At 45.3% G+C, this 24,168-nt stretch overlaps 1 protein-coding gene and 1 non-coding gene across 2 annotated transcripts; both read left to right on the top strand.

Moving 5' to 3' along the window:
- Nucleotides 1-163: 163 nt before the first annotated feature.
- LOC125947709 (uncharacterized) lies at nt 164-22,329 on the top strand. Its single transcript, XM_049672952.1, has 4 exons — nt 164-367; nt 18,781-18,920; nt 19,498-19,562; nt 22,298-22,329. The coding sequence occupies exons 1-4, from the start codon at nt 248-250 to the stop codon at nt 22,327-22,329; spliced, it is 357 nt and encodes a 118-aa protein (XP_049528909.1). The 5' UTR covers nt 164-247.
- Trnat-agu (transfer RNA threonine (anticodon AGU)) lies at nt 21,430-21,503 on the top strand. Its single transcript has one exon. It is a non-coding gene; the product is annotated as a tRNA-Thr (tRNA).
- Nucleotides 22,330-24,168: the final 1,839 nt, after the last annotated feature.

Raw genomic sequence — 24,168 nt, 5'->3', positions numbered from 1 at the left:
TGTCACTTTACCGGATGCGACTAGATAGCTTCTTATGACGGCACCTAGGCATTATGCCAGCTGTTGACGGAAAGTAACGTTGTTGCTGTTATCAACGGCAATAAGCCTGTCAGCGGTGATTAGAGGTCAGGAAACCTTAGGAAGTTATATATAGTTTCCGAAACTCGCGACCCCATTGCAGTGCCTCCTGCTACAAAGGTAGATCAAGCGACCACTGCGCATTAGAATCTTTTTTTTTTTTGCCCCAATGAAGACCCTTGTGATTTTTTGTTATTTCCTTTTATGTCGCATCAGCCTTGGTTTGGCAAACCTGCATCCTTCTGAAGGACCAAGGGAAATGGCCAACGATGCTCCGGACTCTGTCAAGGTAGTGTTGTCTTCATCAATGAAATGGCCTGGTTTTTCATTACACTAGACTAAACTTACCCATAAGAGCCAGATTATTTGGTGTACTCAAGAAAAGATATTGACAGTTGATCTCATACCATCTTCAAATTTTTCTACTGTCTGTGAGCGATGGCTTGCTGGAGGTGTTCAGAATAGTTCATACCAGATAATGTACTTTACCATACACTGAAGTTAATGTACGAACTGCAATAGAAGTGGTAGATGAACGGCGGCCACTGCCGAGGGAAACTGAGCTCCGCGCGGCTTGGTTGAAAAGCCAAGGTGAATTCATACCAGGTAATTCTCCTCACTACGAGTTAAAAAACAATTACAGAGTAAGGTGAACGTAGCACAGGTGAAGATGCACGTAGACGCGTGAATTCCGCCCCACGCCTAGTAATCCACGAACCAGAATAGAAAATCTGCTCAAACATTGCCGAGGCACAAGGAAACTTTAGGTTGAGGCGAACTCCGATTTTCGTGCTTAGATACTTATCAAACGCAGACAATTTTCTTCTTAGAAAACGCCTCGACTCTAGCGAATAAAATTTGCGGCTTTGGCGACACAGGCTACCGACTACTGGCAGCCGACTACCGACTGATGGCAGCAGAATTTTATTAAATAGTATGAATGTTTTGAGCAAGGCAAGTATTTATTTTAATCCAATGAGGACTTGAGCACTTTCTGAATATCAAAACAAAAGTACAATAAGACCAGCATTAAAATTTTGCACAGTGCATCTAATAGATCGTCCAAAGTAGAGGATTTGTTGTCCAAATTATATTGTTAAATCTGGCAGTTTATTGGGCTGTATTAGCTTGACACTTCGCGAAGATCTGTGGCTAGCAGCCTACATGAGTTTGCAAAAGTGCTGTAAAAAATTTTTAAGAAAAATGGCACAGTGGTGTATATTACATCAAATATGTCCCTTTAGGGCATCCTAATTGATAAAGTTCACAGTAGATGTGCAATGGCAAGGCTGGAATATGGAGAACGAAAATACCGGACCGCCGACTATCAACTTAAAGGTAGAAGAATGGCCAAGAAAGGTAGAAAATTTATTGGTGTAAGCTCAAATAAAGGAGTGCCAATCTTCCTACCGTCGACACACGTGGGCGCTCGCGCAAGGAAGCTTTTTAGGAATGTATGCAAGATAAAGAAATAAAGATTTACGCACGCGCAACCGATATTATGGCATTCAACTACTCGACCATGAGACGCACTCCTTCATTCCTATGTGTGCACAGAGCTCCACTTTTTATAAAATTTTGCTTGCCCCTGCAGTTTCGACAACGCATCGAAATGTTAGACAGCATTCAGCCGATGAGACGGTCGTTCGTGTGATAATAATCTCTGATTGAAGCAACGGCCGGTGTCATACATAAAAGCAATCGGAGCTCAAAGGTACTTTATGAAATATTCTATAGTGTATTTTACAAACAAGTTAGTATGCTTAACATAACACCTGCCCGATCATTTGTTTTTGTTATTGTTTAACGATTTTTCCTTTCTTTTATGGAGGTGTCAACGCTTTCTAAACCATCTTCAGCTGTAAACACGACGTTGACCCAATATTGCCTCCTTACTTTTTAAAGTATATCCAACAGCGAGCGAACGTCAGTAATGCCCACGACTCACGTCTCCTTGCTTTGAATTTCTTCTGCGACAATGCGTGAACATGAAGACATGATGTACTTTATTGGGCATTCCCACAACGTGGCTGAGGCAACAATGCTAAAACCTGCTTCCATGAGGCATCAGCTATCGTGGCTACGGAAGCTAATACCTCAAGTAGTTGTTTATGTTTACGTCATCGTTGGCGTTTATATCGTTTTCGTTCCTCTTGCGTCCGTATTTTGTACACGAGCCTTTCCATACCTTGAATCTCTACCAACTCGTGCAGCATTCTGACGTTTTAAGGGCTTTGCACTAGTATTGCCATATATATCAACGTTATCCTTTCGTCCACTTAGGCTTCCTTAAATTATTATATGTACACTTAATTTAAACAAAACAACCCGCTGCGTAGCTTAATTAGTGAATGTCGTTGCGCTGCTGGGTCGCGGGCACGCTTCTGGCCCTAGCGGCCGCCGTTAAAATAGGGCAAAATGCTGAAACACTCGTGAACTTAAATTAAGCTGCATGTTGAAGAGCCCCAGGTGGTAAAAGTTAATCCGGCACCCACTACACACTACAGCGTGTCTTGTAAAGACCTTGCTGTCAACGCGTAAAACCCACACTGTAGCGTACATTTAAACGTAATTACGTTCCCCTAGGTTTCACTGGCTTCATTTTATTTATTTATTTTGCTACGGGAATTATTGGCGCCTAGAGGGAATCCCAGTCACGTCAGGTCCAGCGCATAGAGCAGCCGAACAGTTCCAGCCAAACGCCAGCGCGAGGAAAGCAGCGAAAGCGATCTTTGGTCTTTGTCTTCAATTCAGGAGCCACACGGCCGCAGCGACGCTTGTGCTATCTTCACCATTACAATTTACTTATTTATCTATTATATTCATAGTTATTATACATATTCTTATATTATGTATAGCATTCATATTGATACTCCAAGCGCATTTCTGCAGTCGCCGTGGTCGTGGTCATCACCGTGAGGTTCCGTATAAACTCCAAGGGCGATAAAATTGCCGCCGCGCGCCGTACTCTGTAAAAGTGGGAGTGAAAGCTTGCTAGGGTCAGGCGGCTGCTCCTTGCGGCGCGGCCGCCGTATCTTGCGAGCGATCTGCGACGTGGACAATGAGCGCGCTCGCGCGGGCCTCATCTTCAAAGTGATCTGCGATGTGCATGAAGTTTGTATGCGCTGTGGTTTCGACGTTTAGTTCGCGTTGAAGTGAGATGCATCCCGAAGGTCAATTCACTCAAGCTGCTGCCGCGCCTCCTCACTCTAGCGTTTTTACAGCGAGTTTCGGCGGTCAGCGAGATCTATGTGTTCATGTTTACCGTGTGCGCGGGACACCGTGCGTGTTAGTTTTGTTTAGGCGAATGTTTATAAGCTCATAGGGCCGAGAAAACTACTATCCTTAGTTCGTATAGTTGTCTACTAATTTGCTATCGCCATCGATGCTTCGCGTTTTGGGCGAAACTGCGACCTTATTTTATAAGTAAATCACAGGCTCCGGTTGGAGCATTGAGCAATGGGGGATTTTGTACAACAAAATACACGACGAGCATGAAGGAGAACACAGGAGCATAACAGTAAGCACAAATAAAAGCATCATTGAATATTTTCAGTTCGTAAAATGTTCATACAAATGCTAGCGGAAAAATTAGCTGTTTTACAAAGTGTGATGGCTTGCGGCAATGTAGAAGATAAACGAGCAGCGGGAAACGCACAGCGAGTTCCTAAGAACCACCATGAAGTATCGAGTGTGCGGGAAAACACCGGCAGAGCGAGGGCTGGGCCTGGATCATTGTATAATTGTTGAAGAAGCGTCCAGAGACAACATGAAGCTGTGAAAGCGAACTATGCTCCTGGACAAGATGCGAGTGGCCGCACGAGCCTGGAGATTAACCGAGAGTTCTGCAGTGTCTTGCACGCCACAGCGGATCGGTACTCGGACAAATGCTTCACGCAGCGTCCATTTGGGACTACATGCCCGGCATGCGACAGACTGTGATCCACAGACGATGTGAGAGCCATGCAGCAGCGCCATCGGGACGTGCTTGCACCTGACTTTCCCGGAGAGCGGGTCAAGGACGTAAGGCATGCGCTACAACAGAATATACATCGTGTACGTCTTTTTAATTTCAAGTACACATGCATGAATTTAAAAAAAAATTGGTATGCCAGAAAAGCTTTACTTTACGTGTATCAAACCTTGTCGCCGCAGAGCGGCTCTCCGTAAAGATTATTTGTTTCATACACTCCATTCTCAAGCCCAAGTCGCTGAGCTAGACTATGTCTTTCATCGACTTCAGCTAGAGGTTGAATCGCCTTCGAATTTATTGCTTTTAATGAACTACCTTCTTGCGTACTATTTTGCACACAGCGAAAGCGCCTCACAGGGCCAGATACACGTGGCTGCTTTGAGGATGGCGGAGGAGGGAGTTTCCTTATTTTATTTATTTATTTATTTATTTGGATACCCTAAAGGCCCAGAAGGGCATTACATAGGGGGGGAGGGGGGTGTTGAAACGGGAATAACAAAGTAGTCGCACTGCAGGTGAAAATGGCATTTCAGTGGACACAAGAATGCAAGTTCAAATATAGCATGGTGAACAGAAACTAAAAGCAACAAGGTATAATACTAACACAAAGGATAAGTCCACATTGTATCCTAGAAATACAATGTAAAAATATAAAATATAAAAACAATGTATAATATACAGTCAGTTCAGTGTAAAAAGAAATGCTTTTCAGGTACGATCATGGCAGCACTTAAAGAACAATGCGAGCATCAGGTGGATGACTTTTGTGTCAGGTGGATTTGTGTCAGTTTCTAATGAAAACGCCAACTCTTACTAGTATATACAAAAAGAAAACTATTGTGAAATGCCTTGACGTTCAAGAAAGGATTGCAGCGCTGACAGAAAAGATTGAGGATCATTGATAGTGGCAATGCTAGATGGCAATGAATTCCATTGATCTATTGATAGTGCGAGAGGTGAGTTCCGGTATTTTTCAGTATGAGCGAAAATTGGTTTGACTTTGTATGCGTGGTCTAATCTAGACGATATGTTATGCGGCTAAGAGGGCGGGGGGGGGGGGGGTGTTGCACAACTAAGCACACGTTTGTAACCAAATGGCCATGATTGGTTCACATTTGCACCCCTTAGTACCTTTTTCACCAGCATCTTGCAGACAACCCCGTGACCAGCCTGAAAACAATTTATTGACACCGGTGGGCACGGTCAAAACTTGTAACAGCACTAAAAACTAAAATGAAAATTTTATACAGAAATCTGGATAATATCGGCTGCAAATATGAACGCAAGGTGTATTAAGGAAAACGATACAAGCAGCATTAACCAGCGGATCGCGGTGATTTCTTCATTTACGCTTAATGCCCTGCCGAGCTTTGCCTATAGGTGAAGTAGAGTACCACTCATCAATAATGGACACCAAGTAAACTCTGGGAGAACAAAATTCAAATATTATACAGATATGTAGAGAGGAGGAAAACTGCTACATTAACGTGTGCTAAAAAAGCATACAACTACATCGGAACAAGCGACAGTTTTAATAAAAGAAAACAGAGGAATCGAAAAGCAACACATGCAGCGGAAAGAATATTTATACAAGAGCAAACATGTACATCTGCGATAACAAGGTTCACATGTTAGTTATAAAAGCGTTAATGGTGGCATCGTCGTCAATTAACCTTGCAACGACCCAACCTATGCAAGCTACTTACACAACAAATTCTAACCTCCGTTGTCCGCAATCTTTAGTTGCGAACCGCTCAATTACTTGTGTCAAAGGCAATGTCCCTAGGAGTATGCAACATTGCCAGTCCAGTCAAGCGCCCTTCGCTCATTTCAGAACGCATCCAAATCTTCAAACAGCGTAGAACAGGAAAAGACTTTTCGGCACTGCCATCACTCACATGTAGGGTGGTCATTATCTGTAGGATTGTATGGATTAAAGGAAAGACTTCCCAGTCGTACACGCCCAGCGCACCAGAATCAGTGGTGGAAAGTTCCGCTCCGTCTTCGGCTTCACGCTACCATTTATACTGCTATAAACTTAGCTCAGCTTGGCCTATTTTTGCTGTAGTTGAGGCACTGGCTTCCCACAAACGCGGAATATTGCTGAGCAAAACTTGCGAGAGATTTTTGTTGCCTCTTTTGTAGCGCATATCTGAGTAAGCACAAAAAGGATACTACCAGATATTAAAGGATACTAATGGATGAATGATACTACAGGATACTAAAGGATACCAAAGGATGAATGATACTACAGGTCGTAATGTAAAGCCTAGGGGCTTGCAGGCATCACAAAGCTTCATAAAACAGGCGCGTTTGGTTCTTTCCAACTCGGAAACAACTTCGCCGAAATCAGGAGTAATGACTGACGGTGAATTCGAGAGCAAGAAACCTCGCCTAGAGGACAACGACGACGATAAAACATCGAAATATGATCTAAGTGATGAAGATATGGGTAAGGATGAACCGTTTACTTTGGTCACGTACAAGAAAAAGCGAGCAGAAGGCATCCCAATTGTCTTTCGCCCAACAAACGAAGGTACTACTTTTTGGCAAGTGAACCCTAACCGAGTGTCTGCTGAAATAGTTTCCGATGCCAAAGAAAAAGTGCAGTCCTTCCGGACGACCAGAGATAGAAGTTTCAGTGTCAGCGTTGCTTCCTTAGCATCCGCAAAACGCCATCTGATGCTCTCAAGTGCAGGTGGCCTAGAAGTCAAGCCCTTCATCCCCGAGTCATAAACGCGAAACGTAGGGAAGGTAAAACATGTGCCTCTGCAATATACAGACGAGCAACTCCTAGACTTCTTGGAAGATGCTGGTGTTATATCGGCACACAGACAGATAATGTATTACCGCCAGGAAGATGGAGCAGTGACGTCGCATACACTTCACACGGTAATTCTGATTTTCAGAGATGATCACCCGATTCCAGGAAGAATTTGCTTAGGTTTCACTAGTCATCCAGTCGAGAAATATCTAGGACCAGCACTTCGCTGCTATAATTGCCAGCGATTTGGGCACATGGCGAAAAGCTTCCACAGCACACGTCGATGCAAAGTCTGCTCAGGAGATCATGAACACAAGGAATGCAAATCCCTCCTTCAGCCTAAATGTGCGAACTGTGCGGGGAACCATGCTGCCTCCTACTCAGGCTGCCCACAGAACAAGGCTGCGGCACAAATGCGTCGACATGAACTCATCCATGGAAAGCAACCACGCCGCAATGAACCCTCCCCAAACCATGAGATTGTTCATCCAGTGCAAGGCCACCAGCCTCAGCGGGAACCGAAACCACCACAGCAAAGAGAACCAACAACATATTCATCAAGAGAACCACCGAGAGTGCAAACATGAGATCAATCAAGAGGATCACAGTCAAGCGCCCCGACTTATGCGTCAATGCTGCGGAAACCCACAAAACAACAGGCAGAAAGTAATGCGCCAGAAAGCTCCCATGTTCGCACACATCATTCTCAACGACCTTACGGGCCCCCTGCAGCAGTAACGCCAGTTAATAGCGACCATACCACCACATCGGTGACGCAACTGATTTTGCCGATGCTTTTCGCAGCTCTTAAGGCAATCCTATCTGCTCTGCCAGAAGCAAACAACCTACCAGAAGTGAAAGCCTGGTTGCCTCTGGAAGCACTATTGTGTCAACAATCCGGACCAACCCTGCGGCAAGCAGTACATGAATAACCGCTACAAAAATCTCTCGATATTTCAGTGGAATGCCAACAGTCTTCGAAGGAAGTGTGCTGACTTTCGAAAACTACTTGTGCAATACAACTTTCCGATACTTTGCAATCAAGAGGCGGGAATCAGTGACGATTTTCGCCTCTCAATTTATGTGATATACAAGTCGTCTCGTCAGGGTGCTGTTAGCAGAGTGCTCCTGTGCGTCAGAAAGGACTTGCCATCTTATCAAATTCAATCAAGTGATTCAGACTTTCCGGAATTCATCGCAGGTCAAGTATCCTTTGGTAAGCTGTGCATAACAGTGATTAATCTATATCTACAACCTTCAGGCCGTATCTCAGTGGAAACGGTAGTGTATATCTTCAAAATAGCTCATACTAATCTTTTTATATGTGGAGACTTCAATGCACACAACATTATATGGGGCAGTAATCGCTGTGATGCACGTGGTAACGCTATTGAGTGCGCCATAGACAAATGCAACTTGACTGTTTTAAACGATGGAGCGCCAACATTTCTTCGTGGATATAATTATTCAAGCTGCATAGAAGTTACCGTGTGTTCCCAAGATCTAGTGAATGGTGTGGGATGGACAACAGATGTGGAAACGCGCGGAAGTGACCATTTTCCTATCCTTGTAAATCACCCTAGCATGCACAATGGTATCAGGCATTACAACAGACTAACCAACTGGAAAGCTTTTCGGTAACGCCTAACGGATTAAATTAGTCAACATACATCTGTTGAAAATTTGACTGAATTTTTTCAGGATAATGTTAACATATGCACAAAGAAGATCCCAATTTCAGGAGATTATGCTGCAGTTGACAGAGAGTATGAAAACCTATAAGACATCAGACGCCGATCCGAACGAGCCTACCGACGAAGCGGAAGTTTAGAACCATACAAAAATGCTCAGAAAATTCACAATGTAATGCGCCGACGCATGGAAAATTTTGGCAAACGGCGCTGGCTCAATTTCTGCAGCACGCTGTCTCCTCACACGTCTGTCCCAAGAATTTTTCTAGTAATTCGCTCTTTAAGCGGCCCTGTAACACAGAGCTTCCCATTTCATTCTATCGCTGTAGCCCTGGACACATTTGAGGTAATAGTTGCAGATGTATTTTGCGAGCTTACTTCCAGACCTGCTTTTTCATCACAATGTACAGAATTTGATAATTCAGTAGTGTTAGCTAAGCAGAAAGTAAATGCTTGTTATTGGGCGCAACATTCTCAATTAGACCCTGATCACAATAAGTAAGCTTCAATGTGCAATTGCATCATGTCGCCAAAACTCTGCTGCTGGGCCGGACGGCGTTACATACAATATGCTAAGAAACCTCGGGCTGACAGGTACAAATGCTCTCTTAGACATTTATAATAATCTATGGATAGAAGAAACTGTACCTGATTCTTGGAAAGTTGCTCGAATTATACCAATTTTAAAACCGGGTAAGACGCCCTTGTGCCTTGAATCCTTACGCCCAGTTAGTCTGACAAGTTGCTTTGCAAAGTAATGGAGAAAATGATTGACGCGCGACTTCAGTGGTGGTGTAATGAAACGGATGTGTTTTCCAACTACTTAAAAGGTTTTAGAAAACAGAGATGCACAATGGATGCAATATTAGATATAGTAACCTCTGTGGAACATGGACGTGCATATGGCAACTTGACGATAGCAGTATTCTTAGACATCAAGAGGGCATTTGACACTGTTCGTCACGTTCATGTTCTGCTAAGTATGTTAGAAATCGGAATGTCCGGCAGGTCCTTGCGATGGATTTCTGAATTTTCATCAAGGCGCAAAATATTTGTTTAGATGAGTGAAGGAAAGAGTGCTGAACATGTTGGCAAGCAGGGAGTACCACAGGCAAGCCTTTTCTTTTTAACGGCGTCATGACTGATTTAGTGAGAAGACTGCCATCGCAGTTAAGATTCTGACTGTATGCAGATGATGTGTGCATTTGGACATCTGGATCTAATGTTCAATTACTTCAGATGGCGTTACAAGACGGCATAAATATTATTAACCACTTTTTTAGAGAGAGAAGAATGGTTCTATCACATGCGACGACTGCTGTATTTCCCTACGCTCGGAGCATCGTTTTCTTGGAATAATACTTGATCGGCAACTATCCTGGGTACCCCACATAAAAAAACTTGAAAACGAGGTCGATGCAATAGTGAATGTACTTCGCAGATTTGCTGGTACATCATGGGGTGGATCAGTGTCGACCATGCTGACTGTTTACAATGCATTAATACGACGAAAAATTGCGTATTCTGCGCCCATCTTGCACGGACTTTCAGACACGTCAGAAGAGCGACTTCAAAGACATCTAGCTAGAGGACTACGCGTATGTCTAGGAGTTCCACGAGCGACTTCTAGACGTCTTCTAATAGCTGAGGCTCGTCAATCACCGTTTCCAGTTATGAGAACTACAAAAACATACCGGCATTATTTTCGTCTTCAAACACAGCATAAAAAGCATCCATTGGCTCTAGAGATAATAAAACGAGATAGAAGTTATGTTCATAAAGAAATTCAGGGAAATCTTCATATATTGCCAAGAAATGAATTTTTGAACTCAGATGTCGAATATCCTTCATGGCTGCTTACTCGTCCAAAAATCGAATTGTCAGTAGATGGCATATTCAGAAAAAGAGACGTGCATTCAGATTTATATGCGGCATTCAGGATACGTACACGTCTACACAGATGGCTCCAGTACAGAAATCTCGTCAACTTCAGCATTCTATATACCGCACCTCAATAAACACGAATCATTTAAGTTATCTCGTGCGACTTCGTCCACAACGGCTGAACTGTTCGGAATCCCATGTGCATTAAAATTTATAACTTCAGTACGAGATGCGCAAAAATGGATAATTTTCAGCGATTCACAGGCGGCACTAATGTGATTCTGCAGCACAAAAGAAAAAAACAATCAGTGATGGCATAATATATGAAACACTTAGAGACCTCACCAAGGCTAGCCAAGAGAAGCATGAAATAAGATTCCAGTGGATACCTGGACATTGCAACATTCCTGGCAACACAGCAGCCGATGAAGCAGCACAAGCACACCTCAAAGATGATGCGATTTTGCTCCCAATATAAAAAAATGAATTACGCTGCATCATAAGGGCAACATCTTTTAAAATGTCTAGAAATACGTGGTTTGACCAGAATTCGAAGAGCTCTGATTTATACCATATTGATCCGCTTATTGAATACAAATTTCCGTTGTCATTAGACAGAAATATGGAAACCGTTATTCAGCGATTACGACTAGGCACTGCCTACACAAAACATTTCTTACATAGAATTGGCCGTGCGCAAACCCCCGAATGTGATTGTGGATTTGTAGATGAAGATGTATATCACCTCATTTTAGATTGTCCACATCACAACACACCAAGACGCCGACTTAAATCAACTTTATGGCCATTAGAACGCAGACCTTTCAGTTGAAGAAAACTTTTGGGCCCTTGGTCAACAATGCCCTTGCAAAAAAGCGTTAACAAAATTTCTCGAAGAGAGCGACATTGTTGGCCGTTATTAGTTCTTTTAATGTTTCTTTTATTTCAATGTAGCTGTATATGTGTTTGTGGATTATGTTATGTTTATATTCTGTCCTGACTATATGTGATAATGGATGTACACGATGTGTGCACCACCCGCTGATTAGAGACTGTAATGCGCCATTATTCTTTATATTCTTGAGACTTTCTTCTGCAGTGCAGTGGAGTGATTGAACTTCTTCATTGTATGTACCACGTTTTTTTTCCCACCATTGTCGTGTTGCTGTGCAAACGTAGCTTATATGAGAAGGCTATTTTAAACCCTGTATGTTGTTTGTTAGACCCATTCAAGAGCTAAGGAGTAGCCGGCGCCTTATTTGTGCGTCAACATCTCCTCATATTGTAACGAATGACTCAAGGACTTCTAAGATAACTATTTATTGGGGCTAACTTGTGCCCAGCAAGTAAATAAATTAAATAACTACAGCGTCCACGCAGGAGATCAACAAGCCTTCTTTTTCTCGAGCGGCGCTTCACTTCCTCTTCTTTTTGGCGACGGTCACATATATCCCCGTGCGTGCGGCGAATGCACGTGCCATTACGTATTCGTCTTTGTTCTTCTAATACGCCGCTGTCCTCTTCGAGGGCGCACGAACCTGCGCGCGTTATTTAAAGACGGTTTTTGTCTTGTGTCATTATTCCCCCTCCAAGAACGCATCGTCCCGATGCGTAAAGTGGCGAAACTGTTGACAAGCTGTTGTCCACACTAAAGTGGTATATGGCACTGAGTAGAGGTGTTTGGTAGAACATTCACTGCCTGTCATAATATGGCTTCATTCTGACCACATGCACAGTTTCTGTGCGACGTCGGCATCGTGATGAGGTCACTTGTCCTTCCGGCGTAACTTCGTAGTTTAATGGACTAATGCGGCGAAGTACTCGGTAAGGGCCGAAATAACGGCGCAGAAGCTTTTCGGACAGGCCGCGCGTCCGTACGGGAGTCCACACCCATACTCTGTCACCTGGTGCATACTCGACTTCTCTTCGCCGCAAGTTGTACCGGTCGGCGTCAATGCGCTGTCTTTGTTGAATGCGGTGTCGCGCCAGCTGACGTGCTTCTTCGGCCCTCTGTATAAATTCGCTGATTTCAGGGTTTTGTTCTGCACTATCGTTTACTGGCAGCATTGCATCTAAGGGTGTGGTAACAGTTCGGCCAAAAACAAGCTGAAATGGCGTCACTTGAGTGCTCTCTTGCAATGCGGTATTGTAAGCGAACGTTGCATATGGTAGTATCTTGTCCCATGTACGGTGCTCTAAGTCTACGTAAGTTGACAACATATCGGTCAGCGTCCTGTTCAGTCGCTCGGTCAACCCATTTGTTTGAGGGTAATAGGCAGTTGTTTTCCTGTGGCTGGTATGAGTTAGTTGCATAATGCACTGCGTCAAATCCGCTGTGAACGCAGTTCCTCGGTCCGTGATAATAACTGCAGGGGCACCATATCGTAGTACCACGTTGGTGACAAAGAATTCAGCCACTTCAATGGCTGTCGCACTGATTAGAGAGGCTGTCTCGGCATATCGGGTTAGGTAATCAGTCGCTACTACAATCCATCGTTTCCCTGATGACGATGTCGGAAATGGACCAAGCAAGTCCATTCCTACTTGTTCGAACGGGGCTTCTGGGGGTTCTATTGGTTGAAGGAGGCCTGCGGGTTTTAATGGAGGCGTTTTGCGTCTTTGGCAATCCCGACACGTTCTCACATAATGCTGCACCGAACTCAATAGCTTTGGCCAGTGGTACTTAGCATGAATTCGAGCGTATGTTCTACTCACTCCTAGGTGTCCTGCGGATGCGTCATCGTGACAGGCTTCCAAGATTTCGGATTGCAAGGATGAAGGAACGACGAGTAAGAATTTCTCTGTGCTGTGCTCAAAATTCCTTTTGTAGAGGACGTTATTTCTCATCACATACGATGATAATCCCCGTTTGAAAACTCGCGGAACATGGACGGGGTGTCCTTCCAGGTGCCTGATGAGTAGAAGCATCTCGGCGTCAGACTGTTGATGGTTGGCCATCTCAGACGTGGTTACGGCTCCAAGAAACGGAAAGTTGTGTCCATCTTCCACAGGAGCAGACTCGACCGGAGCACGTGACAAGCAATCAGCATCACTGTGCTTGCGACCAGATCTATACACGACCGTTATGTCGTATTCCTGCAGCCTCAGACTCCATCTAGCAAGTCGCCCAGAAGGATCCTTCAGGTTTGCAAGCCAGCACAACGAATGATGGTCGCTGATTGCTCGGAACGGCCTACCGTATAAGTATGGTCGGAATTTTCCTATGGCCCATATTACTGCGAGAAATTCCTTTTCCGTTGCAGAGTAGTTAGTTTCAGCCTTCGAAAGAGTGCGGCTAGCGTATGCAATCACTCTCTCCTCTCCATTTTGCCACTGAACGAGGACGGCACCAAGCCCGAAATTGCTTGCGTCCGTGTGGATGTCTGTTTCCGCTTCTTCATCAAAGTGCGCAAGAACCGGGCGGTCTTGAAGTCGGCGTCGTAGCTCATTGAATGCATCTTCTTGTTCACTTAGCCAAATGAAAGGTACATCTTCTTTAGTCAATCGCGTTAACGGCTCGGCAATCTTCGAAAAATTTTTGACGAAACGTCTATAATAGGCACAAAGTCCTAAAAAATGTCACAGTTTCGCCCTACGGGCGAAGCAATGAATGCGATAGCAACACAGCAATGTCATACGAAGTAAGGTGAGCGGCTTTGGTAGCAACAACACGCAGAACTGTTGTCGACGCCATCGGCGTTTTGCCCGCGTTAGCTCAAAATGCGTGCGGCGTTGGTGACTGTTGCTGGAGCCTCTGATATAAATAGGCACTTGGTGCCGCAGCTAAACGTCGCCTCCCTTCCCTCCCCCTCCCCCACGGCCTCTCGCGCGTCCGAAGAAGGCGCGTTTGCTCTACATATATGGTGATTGTAAAGGAGGAAAGAGACGCCTACTTCTGCAGCCCATAAGCAAGCACGGCGCGGAACGCGCGTTTGTTCTCCGCCGTGCGTTCACTCCCCGTGAAAGAGCGCGTCCCTCGCGCCCTTTCACTCGCACATACAGCGTTCGGCGCGCGGCGACGATTTCATCTCCAAATGACGTCATACGGAACCTCACGGCGACGGCGACGGCGACGGCGACGGCGACGGCGACGCCGACGGCGACGCCGACGGCGACGGCGACGCCGACGGCAGAAATCTGCTTTTGAGTGTCCATATAATTGCTATCGCAATAAAATCGCCTGACGGCCTTTTTATCCGTTGGTCTAGGAAACTTTTCTACTGCTGCGGTCTTCTCAGGGTCAGGACGGATGCCTTCAGAACTAATCACATGGCCGAGGAAAAGGAGCTCATGGAAGCCGAAGTGACATTTTTGTGGCTTTATCGTCAGCCCTGCTGAACTAATATCGTTGAGCACAGTCCGCAGTCGTTCCACATGCTGATCAAAGGTGGTAGAAAAAATCACGACATCATCAAGATAAACGAGACAGGACTGCCACTTTAACCCGGATAGCACAGTGTCCATCATCCGCTGAAATGTGGCAGGTGCGGAACAGAGGCCGAACGGAAGTACCTTGAATTCGTATAACCCGTCTGGTGTGACGAACGCTGTCTTCTCACGATCTCTTTCGTCCACTTCTATCTGCCAGTATCCACTTTTGAGGTCGAGAGAGGAAAAGAATTTCGCATCCCGTAGTCTATCAAGGGTGTCGTCGATCCGCGGAAGTGGATAAACATCCCGCTTTGTGACGACGTTCAACTTCCGGTAATCCACGCAGAAACGCAAGGTCTGATCCTTTTTCTTTACTAGCACCACGGGCGAAGCCCACGGGCTTGTCGACGGTTGAATTACGTCGTCTCTCAGCATTTCTTCAACTTGGTTTCTGATGACCTCTCTCTCTTTCGGTGCCACTCGGTAGGGATGCTGGCAAATAGGCCTGACAGCTTCGTCGACAATGATACGGTGTTTGGCGATGGATGTTCTCTGGACTTTGGATGACGTTGAGAAACACGTGGCGAATTCTCGTACAAGGCTTTCTATTTGCTGCTTCTGGATCGGTGATAGTGCTGCTTCGATCTTGATGGATGCGAGTATGGAGTCTACGTTGTCAGACTTGAGTGGTGCAGCCTCAGAAGGGTTCAAATCCATAATCTGGACATAATCATTAAGGCGGGCAATGACAGTTCCCTTCGCAATATGCTGGACTTCATTTCCAAAGTTAGTGACAAAGACATTAGAACACCCACCACGCAGCCGAACAAGACCTCTGGCCATACAGATATCTTTTTCGAGTAAGAGGCCAATGTTACTGTCTGCTATTCCTTCATAGTCGGTGAACACGTTGCTTCTTACGGCGACAGCTATGCTGGATCTTGGGGGTATCGTGACGTCGTCGTCTATAATCTGGAGTGCATCGAAATGTTCTTCACACTCGAACGTAGCGATGGCGTGCTTCGTTGAGAACGACACACAAGATTCCTGCAAGTTGATTACTGCACCGTTCGCCTGCAAAAAGTCCATTGCAATAATTAAATCCCTCGAGCATTCTGACAGGACAATAAAAGTAGCGACGTATGTGAAGCCACGTATTCCAATTCTAGAAGTGAACCTGCCCATCGGGTCGATAAGGTGTCCTCCGGCTGTTCGAATTTGCGGTCCTCTCCAAGGAGTCAGCACTTTCTTCAGTCTTCTGGCAAGTTCCTTACTCATAACTGAATGGTCTGCGCCTGTGTCTATTAAAACAGTAATTTCGTAGCCGTCTACCACCACACACAAATCGGAAGTAACGTCGCTGTTCCCGCAACTGCTCTCGAGTCTGTCGTTACATTTCGTAGTCAGCGCTGGAGGCTCTGTTCTTGCGTCGACAGCGGCCTTACCTCCACAGGTCGCCGGTATTAGTTTTCCCGACGCGGGCTTTGGGAACTTCGCCTCGGGGAGCTTGAGGATGGACGTGGGCTCGGTGATCGATACCGCAGTGGTACTGTCGACCGAGATTGGTGTTGCTGTGAAGTATGTGGGCTTTGGCGCGTTGACAAATACTCCCGGATTTCAAAAGGGCGTTCACCGTTTCTTGGGCAAGGAGCACTGACGGAAAAACCACGAAGTCCCGCTCTGCGGTACTCGCACATCCGGTAGAGATGACCAGCTTCGCCACAGTGGTAGCACAGTGGGATTCTATCAGGAGTGCGCCATATGTCAGCCTTCCGCAATCTCGTCTCAGGCGGAGGCGGCGTGAACTGAGGTTCGGGTACATGGGTAGGTGCTGTGACGAAAGTACGTCCAGGCGTTCCTCTGAGTACCTCGGCGTACGATACAGTCGGCCGTACCGTTGGTGACGCTTGTGGCTGTGCTTGTGGGTGCTGTTCGCGGACTGCTTGTCTCACTTCTTCACGAACCACTTCTGCCAATGAAGAGACCACTGTAGGGCCATTGTTCAGCTGTTGCCTCTGGAGCTCTTCTCGTACCACAGACCTTACGAGTTCTCGTAAGACATCGACGCCGTTCCCGAACACCGTTGATATAGCGTCCACAGATGCGACATTCATATCGCGGTTGTAGAGCCTCGCTCGCTGTTGGAGTGTCCTTTCCATAGTTGTCGCCTCGGCACGGAATTCGGCAACGGTGCGTGGAGGGCTTCGAACCAAACCGGCAAAAAGCTCCTGCTTCACACCGCGCATCAGATGCCGAAGCTTCTTGTCCTCGCTCATGCTCGGATCGGCACGGCGAAATAAGCGCGACATATCTTCGACATACATTGCCACGCTTTCGTTGTTTCGTTGGCTTCTTGTTTGCAAAGCGGCTTCAGCTCTTTCCCTGCGGTCTCTGCTCGAATACGTAGCCAGCAGCTCCCGTCGGAAGTCATCCCACGACCGGAGGTCAGCTTCATGGTTTTCAAACCACGTTCGTGCAGAGTCTTGCAACGCGAAGTAAACGTTGCGGCGCTTCCGATCTTCGTTCCATCCATTGTAGTCCGCCACACGCTCAAAGCCTTCTAACCAGTCCTCGGCGTCTTCAAAAGTGTCGCCGTGGAAAGGCTTAGGCGTCATCGGCTGATCAACGACGACGTGGGTTGAGGCGGTCTGGGATGTCATTTCGGTATTGGCTGCTGCTGCTATTCTAGTTGGCTCCGGCAAAAGAGAAAACTCGGGTCGCTCACCACGTAGGCGACGGCTCGTGCGCTGGTGGACAGGCGTGAGCTCGTTGGGTCCGAGTTGGCGTGGCTCGGGGCTGCTTTCTTCAACTCGAATGGGGCTGGAAATCATACCCAGCACCTCCACCAGATTTGTAACGAATGACTCAAGGACTTCTAAGATAACTATTTATTGGGGCTAACTTGTGCCCAGCAAGTAAATAAATTAAATAACTACAGCGTCCACGCAGGAGATCAACAAGCCTTCTTTTTCTCGAGCGGCGCTTCACTTCCTCTTCTTTTTGGCGACGGTCACATATATCCCCGTGCGTGCGGCGAATGCACGTGCCATTACGTATTCGTCTTTGTTCTTCTAATACGCCGCTGTCCTCTTCGAGGGCGCACGAACCTGCGCGCGTTATTTAAAGACGGTTTTTGTCTTGTGTCAATATCATATCAATAAAAAAAAGCACAAAAATGAAAAGTTCGTAGGCACTTTCTGCCTCAACTGTGAATCCGGCTTTTAAATCGGTCAACACATTGTCCATTAATGTAGTGTACGTACATTATTGCAGTGTAGTAGCTCTCTACATCAAGCGTAGGCGCGTGGCACCTGTACGCCTTTCTTTGAATGACACATGGGGACTGAATCCCCGTTTCCAAATCATGCGCCAAAGCGACGGCGTCTGTTTAGAGCTGCGAAAGTGCTTCGACAGAGTCCACTCTTCGGTTATCAAGAACAGCTATGGTGTCTACCTACGTGTTCTTAGCAGTTCGGATGTCAACACATTATTTTTAGAAAAGGTGACTAAGCGGAAGCGTATGCGTCAGCATATCAGCCAAGCAAATAATTGCAGCAAGGAATTCGCCGCCGCCGATAGCTGCCAGGAGTGTCGTAGCTTTCGCCAAGCTGTGCATTTTTGTCCAGCTGGAAACGTTATCCAGAGCTTTCGCCACGCTTCCAAATGAATCCCGAAACCGGATAACATTATCGTGCCGGTCGATCCATCTTGTTTCACAGAGGCCTACAAGTTGGTCACCGAGGATGGGCTTCAGAGCAATAGTTCATTTTGGTGACCTTGCAAAGAAGGAAATTACCTCATTCATAACACTAACAGCATTCGTAAAGGACTGAAACCTTGGTGACTTTGACAACAAGTTAAAGGGGCCCTGAGCCACCCCTCGGGCTTGGTGAAATAACATATTCCGCGGGTAGCATGCGCTGCTGTGAACATCTCAGCGAAGTTACAATATGTTCAGCTTGCTTCACTATCTACATTGTATCCTTTGCGTATAATACGTTTGCCCTTGTCTCGTGCAGGTGTTCGAGGTCTTTTCGTCCCTTGTGCTCATCGCAGACTCTAGCAACAACTCGCTGCTCGACTGCCTTCATGCACACCGGTCAGAGTTGAACATGAAAGCTCACACAGCGACATATACTTGGTTCCTTCCGAAGATTGGGTACGACCTATCTATTGTTTCGGCAGTGTTCCTGGAGCTTTGTTTTGCTATCCTTCGTTGATTCAGATAAATCACAGGCTGAGTCTGGCTGGGTCACATACTGACAATAAGTCATACGATGTGTAGTAAGCGTTACGGAGTGTGAATAAGCGTTACAATCAGAGTTAGCCAGCCCAAATGGAATTTAGTGCAAATGTCTCGTATAACCATAAATTAAGGATGAATCGTTTTACGGAAATAGGAGGCTGCATTTATGCGTCTTGGTGGTTAAACGACATGCACCGCCAAGTCAGGATCTCACGAAATGAAGGTGTCGGTCTCTTACAACAACCAATTTCAACTGAAGCGTAAAGCCAATATGGATCTGAACGCAAGAAACATGACGAAAAAGTGCAGCAACAGAGCAGAAGCGCTGGTTTACCCATCATCCTTGAGAATAACATCAGCGGAACGCAGCAAATTGAAATTGATTTTTTAATTGAACGACGTATATTATCATGTGGACAAATTGCAAATGCTTAGGAATACCTAGAGTGTGAATGCGTTCATTCTATTCTCTGTTTTGTCACTTCTGCAGACAAACTCTGCCGTTTTACTGCAAAGCAGCAGACCATGGAGCCATTACATGTACAGCCGGAAATGGCAAGTGGCATTTTCCGAAATTCATGCGAATGCTGAACCTAAGGAGGACATCGTGTTTCCGTTTAGTGTTGTAAATATATATATGTGTGTGTATGTGTTTGGAAGGGGAGGTGGTAGAGGAGTGAGTTGAATGCAGTTTACGGTACGTGAACACTTTTGGATGCATACAAACTTGCTAGCATGACCGCCCAGTTTTATAAGCCTTCTGAAAATTGACTTCTTTCAGTGATACATACATTTACATCTTAATTGATTTAAATGTCACTAACCACAGCAGAGAGTGCAACAAAAAGTACTTGTTCATGTTCATTAGCAGGGATTGATCTCATCATGTGTTTGAATAAGAAGGGTACTTTTGCCTTCTTTATACAATCCTATCTTCTGAACTGCAATTCTATTGTTTCGATGAGAGAAAACTGGCTGCGGTTGGGAGACCGTGTTCTTTAAAGGTTTCTTTGTGGCAACCGAAGGTTTAGATCGCTATTTATCTGGCAGTTTCGCCATCTCTCTTTCGGCTATAACCAATATTCCACTCCCCATAATAAAGATCATTTCGAGTGTGATGTGTACACAAATATCTGCTTACATTACTCTTGAAGAAGTGCCATTGTAAGGGCATGTGCACAAATACTGAAATTTAATCCCTGTTCCCGTAAGCAGAATGCTCATATAGTTGGACCCTCCATGACCCCCAGAAAAAGTCTCATGACCCGCAGTTTGGGAAACACTGCTCTACACAATCGTTCTTAAGTGTCTCACTTGTCGCTGCAACACTGAGTGTTAAAGTGCAATTTTAACAAACCCTGTTTACGTGCACCTGCAGCAAGCATGCCATTGATGCATGCGAGTCATCGAACTATGGCCATTTTGTAATTTCCCAGTACACCGCAAACAATGCGGATTCACATTGCTTCATGTGTTACGGTGGGTCTAACTTCACTGGTCGGAAACAGGGTCATATATTACCCTGCTTGCCTCAGAACCAAACCACCAGTGGAGCACCAGCCGAGTTCCCTGTTGCTACCACGTTTTGTAATAAAGCTTGGCGCTGCTTAATGGTAAGCCACTCCATTGACACTGTGTTACAGAATTCTGCCCAGCATTACGAAAGTAAATCGCTATATCTAAATATTTCGCTACATTAAAGGCATTCACATCTACCAGCCTTCTATGCTCGGATCCCTAATATACGCTAGAGTGCCGCCTGTAGGAAAAAAATATCGCACATTTTATTTCTTCGAACTGTCAACCTATTAGTATTCGCAATGCATCAGAAATGCCATGACAGACAAAAAGGTGGACAGAAACAGAAAGAAAATGTAATATATTATAACAATTCGCTTATAAACAGCATGATCACCTACGCGGAGCATAAATAAAATATAGACAATCAATGAATACCTGACACCAAAGCACTAGCGGCTTGAAAAATAGACGACAGAAAGCATCTTTTAGCATCGATAGAGAAATTATGCACTCTTACAAAACGTTGCCCTCTGATAAACTAGAGCAAGGACCTTTGATGATATAATGAATGCAATATCACGCAACTATTTTTTATTGGTATAAAGAAACGCCTATGGCACTTTAGAAAAAAAAAAGTATTGCGACGTAAGCTCCATCTGCCTCAAGTTGTCGATGGCGTCTGTGTGGGTCACGGTGTTTGTTAGGTGTCTGATTTTCGCGCAGGTATATATATATATATATATATATATATTCTTCAAACCTTGAACGCATCCCACGAGATCCGGTATGGCGATCTATAAGGAGGTGCCGTCGTCGTGAGGTGAAAGTAAATAAGGAGGTTAATCAGGATCGAGCAGCTATCAATGAGGCCACATACACGCGCCGTCTCAGCGCTACCGCCGGCGCCGTGGCTTAGTTGGTTAAAGCGCCTGTCTAGTAAACAGGAGATCGTGAGTTCGAATCTCACCGGTGCCTCGAAATCACGTCTTTTTTTCGTTTTATCTCTGGGTCACCAAATTTTACGTACTCTTCACGCAACAGTAAGTGTGTGATAACTCCTGGTATTCTGCTGTTGTCTAGCACAAGCGGTAAACGTCTGTGTGGGTCACGGTGTTTGTTATATATATATATATATATATATATATATATATATATATCTGTCGCTGACACATAATGAAAGCTCTGTTCTCTGCAGTCAGTGGGGGTTAAATCTCAAAATGCTGACGCCAAAGTGTCCCGCTGCGGGATAACTTAAGGGACACCTGTGTTCTCGCTTCATATTTCTGTGTAGTCATGTTAGAAAAATGGCCTATCTTGCAAATATACAGAAATCAGTTATAGGCGAAGCTTTATTTGGTGTTGGCTGGAGTCTCTTCAAGTCGTTCCTTTTCGCTTCTGTCTAGCTCAACTCCCCCAGCTCAATGCAAGCTCTGGTTCCATTGTTGCCGTTGTTGTTGTTCATGTCGCCTTTCAGGTCAAGAAACCCATTTTGTTCACTTAACTTCATTCTCTACACTCGGCTTCTTCTGTTGCGACGTACTCTTCTGTGTAGCTACTATCTTTAATTTTCTCTTCGCGACTTCTTAATTTCCGTGTCACTCACCGGTTCTCGCTGCGGACGCATCGTGGTCTTTTCGGTTCATTTCACTTCTTTCTACGAACTCGGCTGCTTTTGTTGTAAACTTCGTCACTTATCTGTCGCCAAAATCTGTGTCGGTTGACGACTTGTTTATCTCTTGCTCTGATTGTGTACTCGCGTACTTACCCAGGGTTCATGTACCCATTCCGGGAGATTGAGTAAGTATTTGCACCATATACCCCGTCACGCATACTCAGTTGAACATAACCAGTGGTTCAAATTGTATACCTGGCAAGGCAGAAGCATCCAGCAGCTAGCCCCCGCAGAGTACAGGGGAGGAGGACAAGAAAGCTTTGCGCTCAGAACACCAAGACAAGTAAAAAAAACTAATAAAATGGTTGCCCTTGAAGTGACCATGCGACCTCAAAACACAATTTGCAGTGAGAAATGTTGATATATAAGAATGCCAGCACAAGACGAAACAAAGGTCAGACAGACAATTAAACGAGCGACAGAAGGGGCTTTCATGCAGCCGTCTGTCTTGCTTTTGTTTAGATTTCCGGGCAGATGTAGCGATATATAGGAATTCGTGCCAAATTACCCGATGATTCTAGCTTTTTGAAGGTGATACAAATCACACAGATATTATGTTCCACCAGACAACCTTTTAAAATCTGCAATGTTTAATTTCGTGTAACGCCATTGCTAGACATTTAATTTAGGTCACAGACATGTACGAATTATAACGTATTGTCGATACCATTATTGTGTAGTCTCGGTCCAAGATAAATAACTCATCGTTTAATTACTTCAGGAAGCCAATATAGAGGCGTATTGTTAGATTTCCCCGCTATTACAGATTCTGCACCTTGGCTGAAGAACGCCCCTTATTTGAAAATAAAGGCGTTGCTGTAAATGTACCAGCAGGCATTTGAACGCGATTACGTTAAGGGCCCTGTGTTGCGTAAAATCCGTTGCCGGTGTCTGCGTCGGTGAAGCTTTCCGTGAGCGCAAAATTCCGTATATATTTAGACATATTGATATATTGCGAGTTATATTGCCCCACCCAATCTATCACTGAAGTTGCGGATACCATGTCTTACATTCTTGAAATAGTTATTCCTGGGAATTTTGAGAATGACAGCCCACAAAGAAATGTAATGAAACAACACACTGACAAGAGCACGCCTTTTATAATAAACCTTCTAAGACTGAAATAGTAAAATTGCGAGCAGAAATAGAAAACTGATAATGCTGTAATATTTTTGGCGTGCCTGTGCACAACCTCCAGGATCGACCCACGCAAGAGGCCGCGTTTCTACCAGAAAGCTCGCCTTCGTGCATAGCGTTCGCCGCCAGCGTTTCCCGGTAAACATTATGGTTACATAAGCTGCAATGGCCGGGAAGCGTGAGAAGCAGTCAGGGATATTTGAATGCTATTGCATTCTATTCTTAAAGGCGAAGCTTAAACGTCCTCCAATTTTCTAATGCAGTATTGCTTGAAGAATAGAGTGAGTAGTACTGGTCCCTTCAGCTTCCGGACTGGTGCTTCCAGTCTATTCCCAGGCTCATGAAGGGAACATAGGCGGGTAATACGAATTTGCACTAACCAGGCGAAGGCCATGGCACGTTGCCTCTAATACGGAAGACCATCCTTTTTCTAAACACAAGAAAAAGTTGGGTAACGGACTTTCGCAAGAATGGCTGAACGAGCATGTTGATAATGTTAAAAAGAATTTGACACTTCGGTTTGACGTGCCAGAACCACGATCTGATTATGAGGCACGCCGTAGTGGGGGACTCCGTAATAAATTGGACCACCTGTGGATCTTTAACGTGCTCCTACATTTAGGTACGACGGTGTTTTCGCATTTCGCCCCCATCGAAATGCGGCCGCCGTGGCCGGGATTCGCTACTGCGGCCTCGTGCTTATAATCCCCACACTACAGCCACTAAGCAACCACGGCGACGAAGTTATCACAAATCTTACTTTACAACTAGCAAAAAGCCATCAACTAGCCTCGCACGAAACTGTTACTCTTACGCCACCTTTTGTATAAG

The sequence above is a fragment of the Dermacentor silvarum genome, chromosome 8 (genome assembly GCF_013339745.2).
Source record: "Dermacentor silvarum isolate Dsil-2018 chromosome 8, BIME_Dsil_1.4, whole genome shotgun sequence".
NCBI lineage: Eukaryota > Metazoa > Arthropoda > Arachnida > Ixodida > Ixodidae > Dermacentor > Dermacentor silvarum.
The sequence above is the reverse complement of the archived record's forward strand: the minus strand, read 5'-3'. Positions and strand labels throughout refer to the sequence as shown.